This window comes from Pleurodeles waltl, chromosome 3_1 (assembly GCF_031143425.1).
Source record: "Pleurodeles waltl isolate 20211129_DDA chromosome 3_1, aPleWal1.hap1.20221129, whole genome shotgun sequence".
NCBI lineage: Eukaryota > Metazoa > Chordata > Amphibia > Caudata > Salamandridae > Pleurodeles > Pleurodeles waltl.
Window position 1 is genome coordinate 186,793,741 of NC_090440.1, and position 18,554 is coordinate 186,812,294.

General features: G+C 45.7%; 1 protein-coding gene across 1 annotated transcript in view; it reads left to right on the forward strand.

The window, feature by feature from the left end:
* The first annotated feature begins 2,781 nt into the window (after positions 1 to 2,781).
* Positions 2,782 to 18,554, forward strand: part of MPI (mannose phosphate isomerase) — an 82,826-nt gene continuing 67,053 nt past the window's right edge. Inside the window, exon 1 of the mRNA XM_069222146.1 lies at positions 2,782 to 3,040. Coding sequence (XP_069078247.1) covers positions 3,013 to 3,040 — 28 coding nt within the window. The 5' untranslated portion in view covers positions 2,782 to 3,012. The remainder of the gene's footprint in view (positions 3,041 to 18,554) is intronic.

The following is an 18,554-nucleotide window of genomic DNA, read 5'->3' on the forward strand; positions in this document are numbered from 1 at the left end:
AGGCAGTCGTCTTAGAAGAATTAAATGAGCTAAGACAGAGCAAGCTAAGTCGGTTAAAAGTCACTAGGTGATGGGGGCACGACTCTGCAAGCCAGAGGCTAAGCTAACTCCTGTTATCCCATTAAAACAAACTAGGATTCACCGCACCACCCCCCTGCTGCAAAAACAGTTAATTTTGTAATTCATAATTTTTATGTGTCCACATAGTGTTTTGGGGCATTTCCTTTCGCAGGCACTAGGCCTACCCACACAAGTGAGGTACCATTTTTATCAGGATACTTGGGGCAATGCTGGGTGGAAGGAAATTTGTGGCTCCTCTCAGATTCTAGACCTTTCTGTCACCAAAATGTGAGGAAAGTGTTTTTTTAGCCAAATGTTGAGGTTTGCAAAGAATTCTGGGTAACAGAACCTGGTCAGAGCCCCACACATTACCCCATGTTGGATTCCCCTAGGTGTCTAGTTTTCAAAAATGCGCAGGCCTGCTAGATTTCCCTAGGTGCTGACTGAGCTAGAGGCCAAAATCCACAGCTAGGCACTTTACAAAAAACAGCTCTGTTTTCTTTGGAAAAATGTGATGTGTCCACGTTGTGTTTTGGGGCATTTCCTGTTGCGGGCGCTAGGCCTACCGACACAAGTGAGGTAACCATTTTTATCAGGAGACCTGGGGGAATGCTGGGTGGCAGGAAATGTGTTGCTCCTCTCAGATTCCAGAACTTTCTGACAGCGAAATGAGAGGAAAAAGGTTTTTGGGCAAAATGTTGAGGTTTGCAAAGGATTCTGGGTAACAGAACCTGGTCAGAGCCCCACAAGTCACCCCATCTTGGATTCCCCTAGGTCTCTAGTTTTCAAAAATGTGCAGTTTTGCTACGTTTCCTAGGTGCTGGCTGAGCTAGAGGCCAAAATCCACAGCTAGGCACTTTGCAAAAAAAAGCTTTGTTTTCTTTGGGAAAATGTGATGTGTCCATTTTGTGTTTTGGGGCATCTCCTGTTGCGGGCGCTAGGTCTACCCACACAAGTGAGGTACCATTTTTATCGGGAGACTTGGGGGAACGCTGGGTGGAAGGAAATTTGTGGCTCCTCTCAGATTCCAGAACTTTCTGTCCCCGAAATGAGGAAAAAGTGTTTTTTGGCCAAATGTTGAGGTTTGCAAAGGATTCTGGGTAACAGAACCTGGTCAGAGCCCCACAAGTCACCCCATCTTGGATTCCCGTAGGTGTCTAGTTTTCAAAAATGCGCAGGTTTGCTAGGTTTCCCTAGGTGCCGGCTGAGCTAGAGGCCAAAAATCTACAGCTAAGCACTTTGCAAAAAACACGTCAGATTTCAATGTAAAAATGTGATGTGTCCATGTTGTTTTTCCTGTTGCGAACGTTAGGGCTACCCACACAAGTGCGGTACTATTTTTATTGGGAGACTAGGGGGAACACAGAATAGCAAAACAAGTGTTATTGCCCCTTGTCTTTCCCTAAATTTGTTCCTTCCAACTGTAAGACAGTGTGTAGAAAAAGATGTCTATTTGAGAAATGCCATGTAATTCATATGCTAGTATGGATACCCCAGGATTCAGAAATGTGCAAATTACCACTGCTTCTCAATACCTTATCTTGTACCTATTTTGGAAATACAAAGGTTTTCTGGATACCTATTTTTCACTTTTTATATTTCGGCAAATTAATTGCTGTATACCCAGAATAGAATAAAAACCCATTGCAAGGTGCAGCTCATTTATTGGCTCTGGGTAACTACGGTTCTTGATAAACCTATAAACCCTATATATCCCTGCAACCAGAAGAGTCCAGCAGACGTAACGGTATATTGCTTTAAAAAATCTGACATCGTAGGTAAACATAGAGTAAACATTGGAGAAAAATTACTGTTTTTTTTACCTCAATTTCAATGTTTCTTTTATTTCAGCTGTTATTGTCTGTAGGAAACACTTGTAGGATCTACACAGATTACCCCTTCCTAAATTCAGAATTTTGTCTACTTTGCAGAAATGTTTAGCTTTCTGGGATCCAGCATTTGTTTCACACCTATTTTTGTCACTAACTGGAAGAAGGCTGAAAGCACAAAAAAATAGTAAAAATGGGGTATGTCCCAGTAAAATGCCAAAATTGTGTTTAAAAATTGGGTTTTCTGATTAAAGTCTGCCTGTTCCTGAAAGCTGGGAAGATGGAGATTTTAGCACCGCAAACCCTTTGTTGATGCCATTTTCAGGGGAAAAAACACAAGCCTTCTTCTGCAGCCCTTTTGTTCCATTCTTTTTGAAAAAAAATGAAATTTTCGTTGAATTTTGTGTAATTTCTTGGTCTCCTTCAGGGGAACCCACAAAATCTGGGTACCTCTAGAACCCCTAGGATGTTGGGAAAAAGGACTCAAATTTGGCGTGGGTAGCTTACTTGGACAAAAAGTTGTGAGGGCCTAAGCGTAAAATAACCCAAATCGCCAAAAAAATGGCTCCGCACAGGAGGGGAAAAGGTCTGGCAGCGAAGGGATTACCGAAGATGGGACAGTGGCAGGCAGTAGATGGATATTTGTGGCTGGACAGTCTTACAGAAGTGGTAAACGCAGAATTTCTCCTGTTTCGAACTGTATACCTTCTCTCATTCTTGCACGGTGCAACCCAACCCACACAAACCTATTTTTCCCGCACAATTGGAAAAAAATATAGCCCAATTGTGCGTGAACTAGCCCAATCTGGCAACACTGATCGCAGAGAGCCTATGCTATCGGCTCGCGTGCGGCTGGGCCATAGCTTCCGGGGTAGCTTGGCCATCTCTTCCGGAGACGCGGGCGGTCTCATCCCAAGAAGAGGGCCTGCCTTTTCCACTGAAGCCGAGGACAGTTTCTTTGAGTTGATTTAGGAGGCGGGGTACTTTTTTTTCTAAAAGCATAAGGGGAAGTACAGCCTCCTAGTACCGCCCATAGGCTGTCAAACGGTTTAAAGAACAAGATCGCTGCCGTGCGATACTTTTAGTGTATTGTATTAAGCCGGAAGCGCAGGAAAAGCTCAGGATGTCTGACATCAACCGACAACCGGGAGGTAAGAATATCTTGCTTGATTGCGAACGGTTGAGGTGCACGGTGTGTCCTGGGACCGTGGGTCATGTCCTTGGTAAGGTTACCGGATAACTTAATACTTCAAAAGGTTGGAGATTGTACTCCTGGGCTTTAAGTAAAGGAATGTATGGTAGCTGTAGTTTTGATTTGAATAGAGAACGGGAATACATTTCTGAGAGGGAAGGTACACAGCTGAAACGGTGTGTGTGTTGTAGACATTAAAGAACACAGTGAAGCACATCATCTACTAATAAATATGAGATAAAAAAGAGCAGCATTCATTCACTTCTGAAAATTCCACCTCCTCTTTTGTCTCTGTTGATTGATGCGTGTGCAGTTACCCCTGCCCTTTTTCATGGCCTCCCTAAAGTATTCCGTAGTATTTATATACAAAACCTATTAAGATAGGAGTACAGTCCTTTGTATGACACGCCTCTGTTAACATGTCCAGAAATTAATTTTAATTTTTGGAAAGTTTGAGTTCTATTTTACTGTGGCTCTAACGTTCAGAAGGTTGGTTTTTATTGAAAAGGTTTAGTGAAGAATTCAGAGGAGCACGTGTGCATTACGCAGACTGTCAAACCGAGGGCCGAAGCAGCGCTAACCTGCGGAAGCGAGTTGCAGAGGTTACGGGCCTGCCAAGTCGAGTCAGAGGAGCTAGCTACGGTCGGGGGAGAGTGGGGGCGATGATGGAGCTCTGACGGGGTGTGCGGCTTCCCGTGTGTTCTGCCGGCCTCCCGCTGATCTTAAGCGCTACACACAGCGAGTGAGCGAGTTCGCTCTGCCCTCCGCTTGCTGTCCACTTGCGCTCCCATTTCCCCCAGCATCTGCTGGTGAAGGGGAATTGCGCAGGTGCCAGTGCACGTCTGTTCTCAACCTCTTATTTTTATGCTCAGGCACTCTTGGCAGCCCCAGCACGCAGCAACAGTCCTGGCCAGACAGCAGCCCTAGCAGTTAACCGTAAACACCGGTCAACATCGCCTAACAGCGTGGCAAGGCTCTTGAGCCGTGACCTTCATTGGGCAGGTGTAGAGACCGTCAGCTGGGCAATCTTAAGGAAGGAGGCGGCGCAGCAAAGGGCCAGGCACACAGCCAACTGACAAGATATGGCCTAAGGCCTCCCACGTCCCTGAAACCTTTATCGTAGTGCCACAGTCAGGATGGGGAGCGACGCAGCGAAGACACCAGGCCCAAAGATTAAGGCTTCCAACTGCGTGATCATGCCCCTCCACAGCAGGGCAATAACCGGGAGGAGAGGTGACACAGACCAGCATCTAGATTAAACTCTCCAATAGTAGATTAAGGTCCCAACTCGTGTCCCTCCACAGTACAGTAAAAAAAAAAAAAAATAGTAGATGTGGTGATGCTGACAAGTAACTGGGCCAAGCATGCAGCATCATACAGAACCGTACAGAAGGGCATCCAAGCAGAACAATGCAGAAACTGAAATACCCCACTAGCAGAAGTGGGCTGGTGGATAGTTTGACACCACAGCCCACTTATTGGGGGGTTGGCATGCTCTCCTCTAGCCCTGGAAGCCCTTGAGGCCATGGACCAGAAGGAGACATCCTGAAGACGCGGTCCCCCATCGCCTCAGGAATCTCCCCTAGCAAAAACCCAATAAGGCGGCTCCTTCAAAAAGCCACGAAATAGGTCACTGAAAGTTTGCAAGAAGGACCTCATGAAGTGGGGGGTCTCAGAAAGACGACCCATATGTCTGGTTAGTAGCTCTCAACAATATGCAGCTCTCAACACCTGAAGTTGAAATTACATGGGAATTTAGATCATCGTAGATTAACAGATAAGTCATTCAGCTGAGTAAACCAGAGAGTCAGTAACACTACCGTGCATGCCAATTCCAGTTTCCATTAACTGTCACAACAGCATAACCACAGATAAAACTAGCACGCACCCCTTACCATTCTCTGCTATCATGCCCACATTGGGGCCCGAACCAAACACAAATCTGCTGACAATCGCCACCCAAGTCTTCAGAGAACTAGAGTGATTCCCAGAGTGGGTATATTGGCACCTAAAATACAGCAAACAATCAATCAATCATAGTATTTGTAAAGCGCGGCTTATCACCCAGGGAGGTTTCCATGTGGTCAAGGTAGTCGCAGTGTTCCCGAGCTACTCCTTAAAGAGCCAAGTCTTGAATTGTTTTCTGAAGTCAAGGAGGATTTATGAGGTGGGGAGCGGGGGGGGGGGGGGTAAGGGTTGTTACAGTCGTTGGCCGCTAGATAGGAGAAGAAGCGCCCTCTGCAGCAGCTGCGTTGGATTTTTGGGACATGGGCAAGGGTTGTCGAGTGGAGCTCACTGGCTGTCTGGTGTAAGGAGTCTGCAGTTGATTGGGTCCGATGTTGTAGAGGGCTTTGTAGGCAATGGTGAGAAGTTTGAAGTTGCACCTCTTGTGTACCGGCAGCCAGTGTAGACCTCTGAGGTGGGGGTTGATGTGGATTCTTCTGGGAAGGTCTAGGATGAGTCTTTCTGCTATGGTCTGGAGGCAGTGGAGGACCTTTGTGGGGAGTCCGACGTAGAGGCCCTTTCCGTAGTCTAGTCTGCTGGTAATGATGGCTTGGGTGACTGTTTTTCTGGTTTCGATAGGGGTACGTACGGAGATCTTCCATAGCATGCAGAGGGTGTGGAAGCTGGAGGATGTCACTGGGTTTTATCTGTTGGTTGAAGGTATGTTTGATGTCGATGATAATGCTGAGGTTGGGGGCCTGGTCAGTTGGTGACTGGGGTTGTCCAAGTTTGGAGGGCCACCATGAGTCATCCCAAGGAGAGGGATTGCTTCCGAAGATGATCACTTCCTTCTTGTCTGTGTTCAGTTGGATTTCATCCAGCTGGTGACCTGTGTCATAGTGTTGCTGAAGTTGTCTCTGTGGGTGGCGTGAACTTTGACAAGGGAGAGTATAAGTTGGCCATCGTCTGCATAAGAGGTGATTTTGAGTCCATGGGAGAGAACAATCTCTGTCAGTGGCGTTACGTAGACGTTAGAGGGTGGGACTGAGAAAGGATGCCTGGGGGACGCCACATATGTTGCTCTTAAGTTCTGAGGTGAAAGGCGGGAGATGAACCCTCTGAGTGCAACCTGTGATGGAGTGGATCCATTTGAGGGCGTTGCCACGGATCCCAATGTGGTGGAGTCTGGTGGTGAGGATGAAGTGGGAAGATGGTGTCTAACATGGCGGGGAGGGCTAGAAGGATCAGGGCGTTTTCTGTCTGTGGTCGAGAAGGAACCTGATGTTGTCTGTTGCGGCGATAAGGGCAGTCAGGGTGCTGTGCAAAGCAAACTAATGGCTCTGCACCAGATTCAAATACTTTTTTTTTATCAATCCATGAAGGGTGAGTTTTATAGATCAGGAACTGGGGTTTCTGTCAGACCGTTTCCTTAACAGTATAGAAGCACAGATTGACTAAAACACAGAGTCAAATCCTTTCAGTGGGGAGAGAAACTGGAAGAAAAGGAGCTGGTCCAGCACCCAGGAGATCGCCTACATCTGACTCATAAGAGTTGGCGCCAATCAGAGCCTCTCAGGACACTATTGCAAGGGCTCTCCTCTGGCAGTCAAACATAATGGAGCTACAACTGGACCTGATAGTCACTGGCCACCCATTTAGTTGAACGTGGGTCTAAGCGAAACCTTCCGGAGGCCCAGTTAAAAGCAACTGAGAAGGTCAAACTGTGCCTGTGCTCCCCAGTCATTGAAAAGATAAGCTTCCTACCAGAGATGTTGGGAGCTCTAGTTGGAACAGTAAAGGCATCTAGAAAGAGAGCAGAGCCTCAGACAGTGATAGCCATCACCCCTTCCCTCGAGGCCCATAGCCCAGTCATCAGAGGCACGGATTATTCAGTAGACAGCCTTCCATCTAGACCCAGAGCCATATCGCACCAGGTATGGATTATTTAGCAGATGCCCTCCCCCAAGCAGCAACCACAGAACCATGCTATACAGGGTGATTGCAGTCAGTCAGTCAGTCATAACAGTGAGAGAAAGCAAGGGTGTCCTCACGGGAAGAAGGCCTCAATTACACTCTAAAGAACCACCAGAAATAGATGGAGCAAATGCGGACCCTGGCAGTATTTCACCTAAGCCTTCCCAAGTATCAACAACTAGCCTGTCAAGAAGGGCTAAAAAGAGGCTAAAGAAACAAACCAAGAAGCAGACAAACCCCAACAAAGAATAAAAGTACTAAACCTTCAGAAGAGCAGAAGGGCACCAACCCAGTCAAGCTATTTCCGATCTTCCTGCCTCTACAGATGCTCAGTACTCCGTCCCAAGACCTGAATGCCATATCATCTTCTGCTTTCTTGACAGGGACAGCAATTGGTCAAACCCCGTTACCTGGTATAATCACCGGGGAACTAACAACCACAATTGGGTGCCTCAGACCTCCGAGTACTTCTAGACCAAGGAACACAATGTGACTGGAATGCCCCTGGAAGTGAAGCTAGCTGACTGCCAGTCGAAACCGGCAAAAGTCCCTCCAAGTGGCAGGAGCACAATGGAACATTCAAGTCCATGTAGCAAGAGAGTAACACAGCCTACAGAGATTCCAGGGCTGCAACCTGCCACTAGCAGCAGAGAGATGCCTAACAGTCCTACAAAGTGGCTAGAGTGTAGTGGTCCATTGGGTCTGATGACCTAGCACACTTTGGGCTACTCAGCAGAGGTCCCCTTACCACACAACAGGTGGCCCTGCAACTCCTCAGGCAGTCACCAAGCGTGGAGGTCATGCAGACACGCACCAAACTAATCTTCATCCCCTGATACACACCAAAAGGCCCAATGGAAACTCTAAATAGTGCTGGGACATGACTCAAACGCTGCAGAAGATTCCCTCTAAGGCACATAACCTCACTGAATATGGACTAAGTAAGGGTTGAGTGGCCTCTCCTAAACTCAGCTGGGGAGGTTACTAAATCAATTTCGAAGAGAAAGGCACAGAGACGCAGTATGAGCAGAAAGAGCAGCCTTTTCAGAGTGGGGCATTACCTATATATACCTCCGCCAGTAAAATACCCATATGTCCTTTTAGCCTCAACCACCAGGGAAACCCCCATAAGTTTGTTGAAGGGAACAAGCGGGGGCAATAGAGGCTGGGCTTCAAGCCCAGAGGGTTTGTACGCTTTGACTGTTGTTTGCAAGCACAACCACAGAGAGGTGTACTCGGACATGCAAAAAGTTATACACAGCATGTGGGGGGAGCCGGTGTCGTTGCATCAGAAGAACAGAGGTATAGGTCCTAGCTTGGCGGGAGGCCCCACTCACCAGTCCTTGAGAGCAATCAAATCATTATCAATACTCTTGTGGAATGTGGCAGATCTCAGGAGTATTAGAATGTGTAGGTAAGCCCTGGCCTACTTAGACACAAATTACATTCTCTGCTTCCAGGAAACCTGGGAGCTTGCTCCCTCGCTGTTGCCAGGTTTATACAAGATTTTCACCCCAGCAGTATGTTAAATCGTTTTCTACTGTCAGTCCAAGGGTCTATCAATTTTTATCAAACATTCAGCTAACTTGGAGGCCTCCAGAGTTCCTATTGACAGCAGTGTGGCCCAAGCAGTTTCTATTAGAGACCTGAAACGTAATTCTAAAAAAAATGCATCTGATACTGGTTAACTGCTACGTAAATGCTGGAAAAAAAAAATCAAAGTTAGCTACGATCCAGGGCTTGCTGGACAGTCTAGAATCGCTCATTCTCGATCACACCAGCTATGAAATCATAATGGTGGGTGATTTTTAACATCAGTTGCCTAGGTGGACCACTGGATTTTGTCTCCCAGGAAATAGGGTGGCAAATCATTCAGGACTTCTTGACATCTTAAAAATTGGTATCAGCACAATGGGAGACGCTGGTAAAAGAGAAGGATTGTTTATTTTACCCCACCTTTAAAGGTGGCTCACCCATCGACTATGTGTTTCTTTCTGAGCGCCAGGCCAGATGGCTGGTGTACTTCGAAACCACAGAGAGGCTGGAAAGCGATCACAACCCCTTAAAATGCATCATGGATACTTCAACAGGTGTAGAGAAAGTACACTTAGCCACAAGAATAAAAATGGAGGCCATAATATTCAGCATGTGTAGCAGCTTGGCTAAATAATCAGGCCCTCGTAATAAACTCAAGGCTGCAGGACCCAATCCTCAAGCGTTGGGAGAAATTTGCCGAGGGCCTCACCTCCCTCTTAAAAGGAGGTGCTTCGAGGCCCTTCCCGACAAAACCTGGGGTATCAGAATGGCAATACCACAACATGACATAACCATCATCAGAGCAAGAAGGCCCCTTTGTAGAGCGCAGTGAACACATAAACAAAAACCTACAATCAACGCTGCTGCAGAGATGAAACATTAAAAAAAAATACTTTCAAGAAAATAACTTGGTAAAACAAGGTGGCAAGGGAACAAAAGGAATGTGAAATCCTATTTCAGTTGTTGAAAGAGCCAAAACACTAATTTCTGGGAGCATGTGAACACACTAAAGAGCCTCAATGAATCAAGGGAGAATGACATCTCAGAGGCAGCTTGGGTCAGCCATGTTACAAATTTATACACTGATAATCATGCATCACCAATGTTAAAAATGGGGTTGCTAGTTGGCAGTGGTTTGCATTCTGTCCAAGTAAGGACCCTCACACAATTCAGGGTAAGGGAGTCGCACAGCTAAGATAACCAGTGCTCACCCCCTCAGTAGCTTGGCATGAGCAGTCGGGCTTATGTCAGAGGCAATATGTAAAATATTTGTACACACAGTGACACATTGAAAACGCCACAAAAGTACTTCACACCAGTTTAGAAAAATAGCCGATATTTATCTGAGTAAACCAAGACCAAAACAACCAAAATCATACACAAGTAAATATACAAATTTTCAAAGATTAAATCTTATTATAGTGCTTAGAAACACAATAGCTCCAGTTCGGGTTATAACGATGTCTAGATGGAGTTGTTCCTAACAGTCCGACGCCACTCCCAACTGAGTGCAGGCCGGTCCCAGAGTTGCACGGACCCCAGGTACAGTACCTTGGAAAATGAGGACACAAAGACATTGCACGGAGTCAGGGAGGTGAAGTGAGGTGTCGCTGGAGCCAGTGCTGCGTTGGTTCCCTACTGCTACCGGAAGGTGAGGCGTCTGTTCCTTACTTCTAGTTAGGGGAGGTGAGGTGTCGGTGCTTTACGACTGCAGGGGAGGTGATGCAACGTCAGTGGTAAGGCATTGTTTCCTTATGGCAGGGAGAGGTAGATTAATCCAGCAGGTCAAGGCGTGAGGCATTGCTTTTACGGTGTCGCGTTCACACCATGGGGCCATTGGTTCTGCAGCGGAGTTGGAGTCTGGTATCACAGCACTTGGGACTCCTGCTGTGGCAGGACTTCGGAGGCGCTGCAGCAGCGTCTTGTCTGAGGCGTCGGTTCGTTGCACTCAGTGGGGACCATGGCTCCGGTGCAGGCAGCGGCACGGAGTTGGACAGCAGCGCTGGTTCCGAAGTTGCTCTGGAGTCAATATGCTTGTTTCTTCTTAGTTACATTAGAACTCACTCCCAATGGCCCAGCAGCTAGATTTGGCACCACTTGGCAAGTTAAGATTCTCAGCTAGAGAGCCCAGGTACTGGCAGATTAAGTCTTTGATGTCCTTGAGACTTCTTAACAGGAGGCAAGCTTAGTCCAAGTCCTTGGAGAACTTTTGGAAGCAGGATGTAGAAAGCAATGCCCAGTCCTTTCACTCTCAGGACAGAAGCAGCAGGCTACCACAGCAAAGCAGCAGGCAGGGTGGCAGTCTCTCCTATAGCATCCAGCTCTTCTTCCTGGCAGAATCTCCTCAGTCCAGAAGGATTCTAACTTTGTGGGGTTAAAGGTCCAGTACTTAGATCCATTTCCGTCTTTGAAGTAGGCAAACTTCAAAGAGAAATCTTTGTAGTGCATAAGACCCTGTGTTTCTTGCCCTGACCGCAGGCACACTCCAGGGGGTTGGAGACTTATTTGGGTAAGGACATGCACAACCCTATTCAGGCACAGGTATCGGCTTCTCTCGCCACTCTAGCTCCGAAAGATCCATCAGGATATGCAGAGAATACCTTAGCTCCCTTTGTGTGACTGTCTGGAGTGAATTCACAAACGGCCCAACTGTCATCCTGACCCAGACATGTATTCCACAGACAGGAAGAGGCACAGAATGGTTAACCAAGAAAATGGCAACTTTCTAAAAGTGGCATTTTCAAACTTAGTTTAAAATCCAACTTCACCAAAATATGTATTTTTAAATTGTGCGTTCAGAGATCCCAAACTCTATATCTCTATCTGCTCCCAATGGGAAATTACACCTAAAATATATTTCAAGGCAATCCCCACATTACCCAATACGAGAGAGAGGCTTTGAAGTAGTAAAAAAACAAAAACGAATTTAGCAGTATTTCACTACCAGGGCATGTAAAACACACCAGTACATGTCTTACCTATCAAATACAGTGCACTCTACCCGAGAGGCTGCCTTGGGTCTACCTTAGGGGTGACGTACATGTATTATAAGGGAAAGTGTGAGCCTGGCAAGTGGGTGTACTTGCCAAGTCGAAATGGCAGTTTAAAACTGTACACACACACCCACTCACACTCACACTCTCTGCAGTGGCAGGTCTGAGACATGTTTACAGGGCTAGTCGTGTAGGTGGCACAATCCGTTCTGCAGGCCCACTAGTAGTATTTGATTTACAGGCACTGACCACACATGGTGAACTATACTAGGGACTTACTAGTAAATCAAATATGCCAATCATGGATAAACTAGTCACTAATACAGTTTAGAGGGAGCACTTGAAAATTAGCTCTGGTCAGCAGTGGTAAAGTGCCCAGAGTCCTAAAGCCAGCAAAAACGAAATGCAGCACACAGTCAAAAATAGGTCAGAGGCAAAATGTATGGGGATAACCCTTCAAAAAGGACCATTTCCAACAACCGGCGATGACCAGTCAGTGGAGTGAGATGGCGGCTAACCATACTCTCCCCACTTAAGTGCCTGTTGAACAGTCAGGACGGACAAAGAACAGAGCAATTTCTGGGTTTGAGGTGCCTGAGGAAACGGGACATGTAGGCCCTGAACATATAAGCTTCAGGAAGGTAAACAAAATCATCAAACTCATAAGGAAGGATGGGGCTCCAGGCCTTAATGGACTGCCAGTGTCCTGGTTTAAATGAGCCCCGGCATTCTGGGCAGAGACGTTGACCCCACTTTATAATAGTGCATTTCAAACAGTGACAGTGCTGGACCTGTGGAGAGGCTCAATCCTCTGCCCCATTTACAAAAAGGGTAATCGATCAGTCCTCTCAAACTATTGTTTAATAGCACTTTTAGATGTTGAGGCCAAAATATATGCTGGCATCTTACTGGAGCTGTAGGAGGCATGGGTTCACGAGCAACATATCCTATTGTTCTTTCAATCCGGCTTTATAGCTGGGGCATCTACAGGAGACAACATCTTAGCACTGTCGTTTTTGAGGAAGCAAGCCACCAAACACAATAGTCTCCCGCTATTCTGTTGCTTTGTTGACTACAGTGCAGAATTCAACATGGTAAACAGAGCTGTCCTATGAAGGAACCTGGGTGCACGCTGCACACATGGAAAGCTCCTAAGTGTCATAATCTCACTGTATTCATAAACATAGGTCCTAGTGACAACAGGCCCTTGCTCGACTACCCGGAGAATTAAAACTAATCGGTGTGTTCTGGACCCTTTACTGTTCACCTTTATACAGCCGACTTAGGGGAAACGCCTGGAGTTCAGTGGTCTGGCCTTGGTTCTTCCAAGTTTTGAATAATTCAATACGCTGAGGAAATAGTGATCATGGACTGTACAAAAGCTGTTTTACAGTGGGCACTGAACACACTGCCACCGAGCTCCAAGTGAATCAGGAAAAAACAAAGGTCCTTATATTCGGAAGGTGTAAGAACAAATAGATCATCTTCTGGCGTCTTGGCAGCCAGTGCACCACTACAGCTAGGAAGTACAACTATCCTGGCGTATGGGTCAACAAAAATAGCTCAGCAGGGGCACAGGTAAGTGTAGCCAAAAAAATAAAAAGGGCGCTGCAGTCACAAATGAGGCTGGTCAACTGAATCGCCAACTAAGGAGTGCATCAGCTGTCCGAATACTAATGCAGCGACTTTCTTCCCCACCGTGCAAAATGGCCACTTTGCATATCCAGAAACCTTAAATGCAGCTTTGGAACAATCCCATTGTAGGACTTACAAAGACATTTTTCAACAACCACTCTTCATCCATCATTCCAGGCTAAGGCTGCAGCTAGGCTGGTGTTGGACTCTAGACTGGTAAGCTGTTATCCTGAAGTATTATATCAGGGTTAGGATGGCAGACACACAATCATTAAAAAGCCACTTCAAATTTATCTTTGAAACCCCAGGCAACTCTTGGCACTCACAAGTAAATAATGCATTGAAGATTTTCTATATGGAAGACTACCCGCCTGGTAGGAAGTGTCCCATACACCACTTGGAAAAAAAAAAGATTAATAGACAACTAAAGGTAATCTCGAGAGAACAAGACCTATCCACCCTTAATAACTCGCTAGTGGCACAGGCCTTAAACGCCTCCTTCCTTGTTTGGACCCCACAGCCATTCTTACTGGAAGCCATAAATGCAGAAAGCTGTCAGCAGATTTTATGTATGATGGCTAGCTCTGCCAATCAAATATTTTAACCCTTTCTGGGCTATTCACAGAGACAAAAGAGTTTGCTGGCTTTGCTCTTTTCAAAACGAACCATGGTTACAGTTTTTCTGTTGCTGCCCGACTTTAGAACACCAGAGGAGACAACTTATTAAACTAGTTGCCTTGGCCCTGGTGGTGCAATCCTGCCTGGAAGCTTCCAATGTGTGCTCTTCACACTCGGCTGCATAGACTTTGGCAAGATGCACAAAAGTTGTTAACTTACTCAGACAGCTCCTATCATCGACCAGCGTGACGGACAGTATAGAGGGTCAACATTGTATAAACCAGATAACGGACCTAGCATCGCCTGAGCGGTGGCAAGGAACAGCCAGAAAGCACTGATTGTCCATATAATCTTCAATCTACACGCTTTTTTAACAAATCTTTTTGAACTAATGACCTTCAGACTCATTTGCCGCACATGTATCCTGTAACATATTGATTGATTGATTACAAACTTTCCCAATTGCATATTCTTTTATACAGGAGATTTTAGTATTAGATTACTGTGTTTCTATTGCTGATTTAATCCATTTTAATGATTTCAATTTAGTAAACAATAAAGTTTACAGAAACAACATTTAACGGGTTCTGGTCTTTATTAGCCAGAAGCCTTGAGAGACCTGTTGTGATGGAATTATGTAATATTGTAATTCAGTACTGTAGTATGGCTCAGATAAGTTTATTGCTACAACCTTGGACCGAAGATCCTATGGTAAGAGTCTAGGAGGGAAACTACCCCAATTGAAATCTTACCGAACATAAAGGACAAGTTAGAACATAACATAATAACAATAACTGTCAGCACATTACCAACCAACATTATAGTGCATTACCTGCCAAAATTACACAACTTCTCTCCTTTACAACCTCCTACAAAAAAAACCCAAACAAGATACTAAAAGAAAAGAGAACAACACAAAATCGAAGGCAAGGGAAACAAGACAAGTTGCAGTAGAAGGGGAAATAAAACACACAATGCCTTAACTAGAGACAAAGTCATAATTTGTTTTAACTTGATACGCTGTCAAACGTTCTAAAAGGACCCAGCAAGCTCTGATCTTGCTTTGCCCTCGTAATTTCTGGTCAACTGTTCATTCTTGCTAGCAATGTCCTTACAGACTATAGAAGGTGCAGGAGGGATTGTAGGAATATTGTTATGGTTTTGTAGCTTGCACACTTGAGTTCCGACATAGAAAATAAATTCAACCCTATAATCACTTCCTTCAGAAAAACATTCCTTTGGTAAACATGCGTTCTCAACTGAGCGGGAACCATTCATATGGCTTCGACCATCATTGCTGTATTCTTTACATTTCAACATCCTACTGAAATGTCAAACTACCATCACCCAGTCTATCAGAATTGTTTGGGGCCTATGCAATTTGCAAAGGCTTATAACATCTGGCAAGACCTTTAGGGTTTGTGTGGCATCTTGATCCCCACTCGCGTACCTGGGTACCTGGATCTGACTACACTGCACCTACCTTGTGTCTGCTACCTTAGTAATCCTTTTGCACAGCTTCGACCTGCTGAATGTTTTCCTGGCTCTGATTGTCAGCGTGTCACTGAATCTGTAATGAAGGTCACACACGTTTTTTCTGCATAAAAGGTAAGTTTGTTATATCCCTGGACAGCACCTCCTTAGTTAAGAGGCAAAGAGGAAAACTGCAGCAATTGGAATGTTACAGAACATAAAGGTCAGGTTAGATCATAACAGTTAATGTCAACACATTATCAGGCAACATTACAGTACATTTTCTGGCAACATCACACACATTTTGACTCCTTTAAGTAGACCACGAGGCAGGTGGGGGCTACTGGGCCACAACCGTGGGAGTTGAGCCTTTTCTCACTACTGACCTGGAGCCTCCCTTACTGTGGCTCAACATACCGAGCCAAGTGCCATCCTATTTGTACGTGACAAGCAGTCCCAGGCTCCCCAGGGAGGTTAGAGTAGGGGTTATTCAGGCTCAAGAATCAGTACCACCTTTACAAGCCCATTAAGATAAATGTCCAAGTCAGCGTTTCTCTTTGTATAAAACCCAAGTACTGTATTGCATAGAATTCTACTACACACTCAGTAATGTTTTCAAGGGCATGTACTGACTAGGACCCCATCTGTCATTAGCAGGGTCAACCCTTCACTGGGTTTAACCTTGCAGGTTCAGGGTTAAAGGTTGGAATATGTGTGCAGCTCATGCTTCCCTTACCTCCTCACTGTGCCTGGTTTGGATAAGCACTCATTCCCTTGGGCCGAGACCCATTCAGTCACTCACCAAGTTAGTAGCAGCTGCTCTGGGCTACGTCCGGATCTCCTATGGCAGCAGGATCACACAGGCAGAAGGAAGCCTTCAGATGGCAGGCAGCAGTCTTCTCAGGGATTGCGTGAGAGCTGGCCATGAAGTGCACCGCTTAATAGGTTGCAGCAGGAATGGAGGCTTTTGTTGGGTGCCCTCTTCTGGGCAGTGGGCTATTGATTGTGGCTCACTCCTGCATTCTGGTGGGCGCTTGATTTGCAGCGCAGCTCACTGTGTTTCTACGGTGAGTACCTGTCACTTTTTCTTTAAAGTGGCAGCCACATGCCTGCAGATGACAATTCTTCAGTGCGGCGGGAGCCTGGCACTATCTTTGGTGCACAGTGCCTTGAGATGATAACATCAGTTCTTCACGAAGGGCTGCGAGGGCACCTCGCAGGCCAGGAAATCTTCATTACTGGCTCCAACACAACAACACACTTAGCAGTCTCACGATCACAAAGGCCACTTTTGTAAAAAAAAAAAAAACAGGCTAATGGCAGGTGCATATCCCTGCATCACTTGCAGACCAATGTCTGGTGGCTACAACGGACATAAATGACAGAGTTTGCACTGCACAATCCGGCAGTACTTTGTCATTTGCTGCATTTGCTTTGTGAGTCTGTCAGATGGATCCTAAGCCAGGGTCAATTGCAGTAGTCCCTTCCATGATCTGCTCCTCTTGAAGGATTGACACTTCTTCCTTCACTCAGAGCAGGATATCTTGGCACCCAGGGCAGTCTAGTAATTTCTCCTTCAGATCAGATTCCAGGTGTTCTTCCCTCAGTTCTGGGGAATTGGTTGCCAGTGCAACAAAACCCTTGGTTGCGTAGTAGCCCCTGAGCACTCTGCAGGGTACACCCTCCTCGGTAAAAGAGATAACATAATCCATTTTTAAACCTATTTTGCAGACAGGGGATGTGTATTCCAAATCTGCTTCTGTGGAACTAGTTTGGATCTGTTCCCCTCTAATGTCTCCTGGCCAGACCACCTTCCTGGCCTATCCTCTGTTTGCGGACAATCTCCAGGCAGAGTGTCTGCCACAGAAGTACAAGGAGTTGGGAGTAGGCTGCACCCAGTTATTTACCTAGGTATTTACAATCCCTCTTCACAGAGGTCTGGAAGAGGGACAAGAATCAGTGCCCCTTCAAAGGACTCCCTTCCCTAACAACAGATTCAGAAGGCCTCATCCTGTGCCCCCTGGCATCTACCCAATTGTAGGTGTAGTCAGTCATTTACAGCCCAATGTATCCGGAAGGGCCCTGATACTTGTAGGTAAAGCCTGACTCATCTTTCTTCACTATAGTGTCTGGTGCCACCCCCTCCCATCTAGGAGGTACCAGCAATACACATATGCTGTCCGGAGAAAGCAGCCTCTCCTCCATTTTGTACTCTGTTCCAGGTGTGTGCTTCCAGAATGGAACCTGCAGACCTGTATCACTTGTGTACAGCAAACTATCATGTAGAGCCCACACGCTTTTGTAGAAAGCACAGGATACTGTGTTCAAAGTTCCAGGTTTATCATGACACCAGAACTTTAGATGAATCAGCCTGTAAAAGTGTGTATTCATGTTTCTCAGGTAAGAAGTCTGTCACTAGAATTCTCTTAATACTGCATGCTGCAGGGCCGAATTTAGTGTTGGTGGCACCTAATGTGACCTTCTTTGTTGGCACCCCTTAGGCTCCGATGACATCTTTCTCCAGATTCCCTCACTCGGACCCCTCAGTTATGCCCCTCCTCTCTTCTTAGCCCCTTTTTTAATTTTAATTTTAATTTTTTACATTTATTCAATTTGTAATAAAGCGCTACTGATACCAAGGTAGGATGTCAGAGTACTTTACATTACACGCACACTATGCAGAGGCAATAAATGAATGTGCAAATCAATGTATATGGAATGTTACATAAGACAGTAAGCAGCACAAGGCCTAGTAGTCACATGTCACACGAACTGGTAGGCATTAGATGTTAATGTTAAGAGTTGTTCATCTGGAGAAACGAAGGTGCAGAGTTAATTCTCTATAAAGCTGGCTTGAATCTAAAATATGTTCATCCCTCTCTCGTTAACAGAGAGGGATGCCCATATTTTTCTGTATTCAGCAGTCCCACTCCAGGAACAGATGCACATTTTCAATATATCTGTGTATTCTGTTCAAGAAGTAAATACTTTATTTTTTATATCTGTATTCTATTACAGTGAGAAATGTCTATTTGTTACTTAGATATTCTTTCATAGAGATACGTGCATATGTTTTACATGTCTGTATTAACTTGCATTTCTACCCCCTGCTAAAATTGCTCACGTTGCTTAATGACCCATATAGGTACCCGTATGCATCAGTGGATGTTTAGGATGTTGGAAATGGCAGACACTTCAAGTCCTGGAGTCTCAGGATTGCCAGTAAATCTTCCATTAAGCAAGATATCTGATATAAAGACACTTCAATCAAATTCCTTTTACTTCAGTCTTTATTCTTTC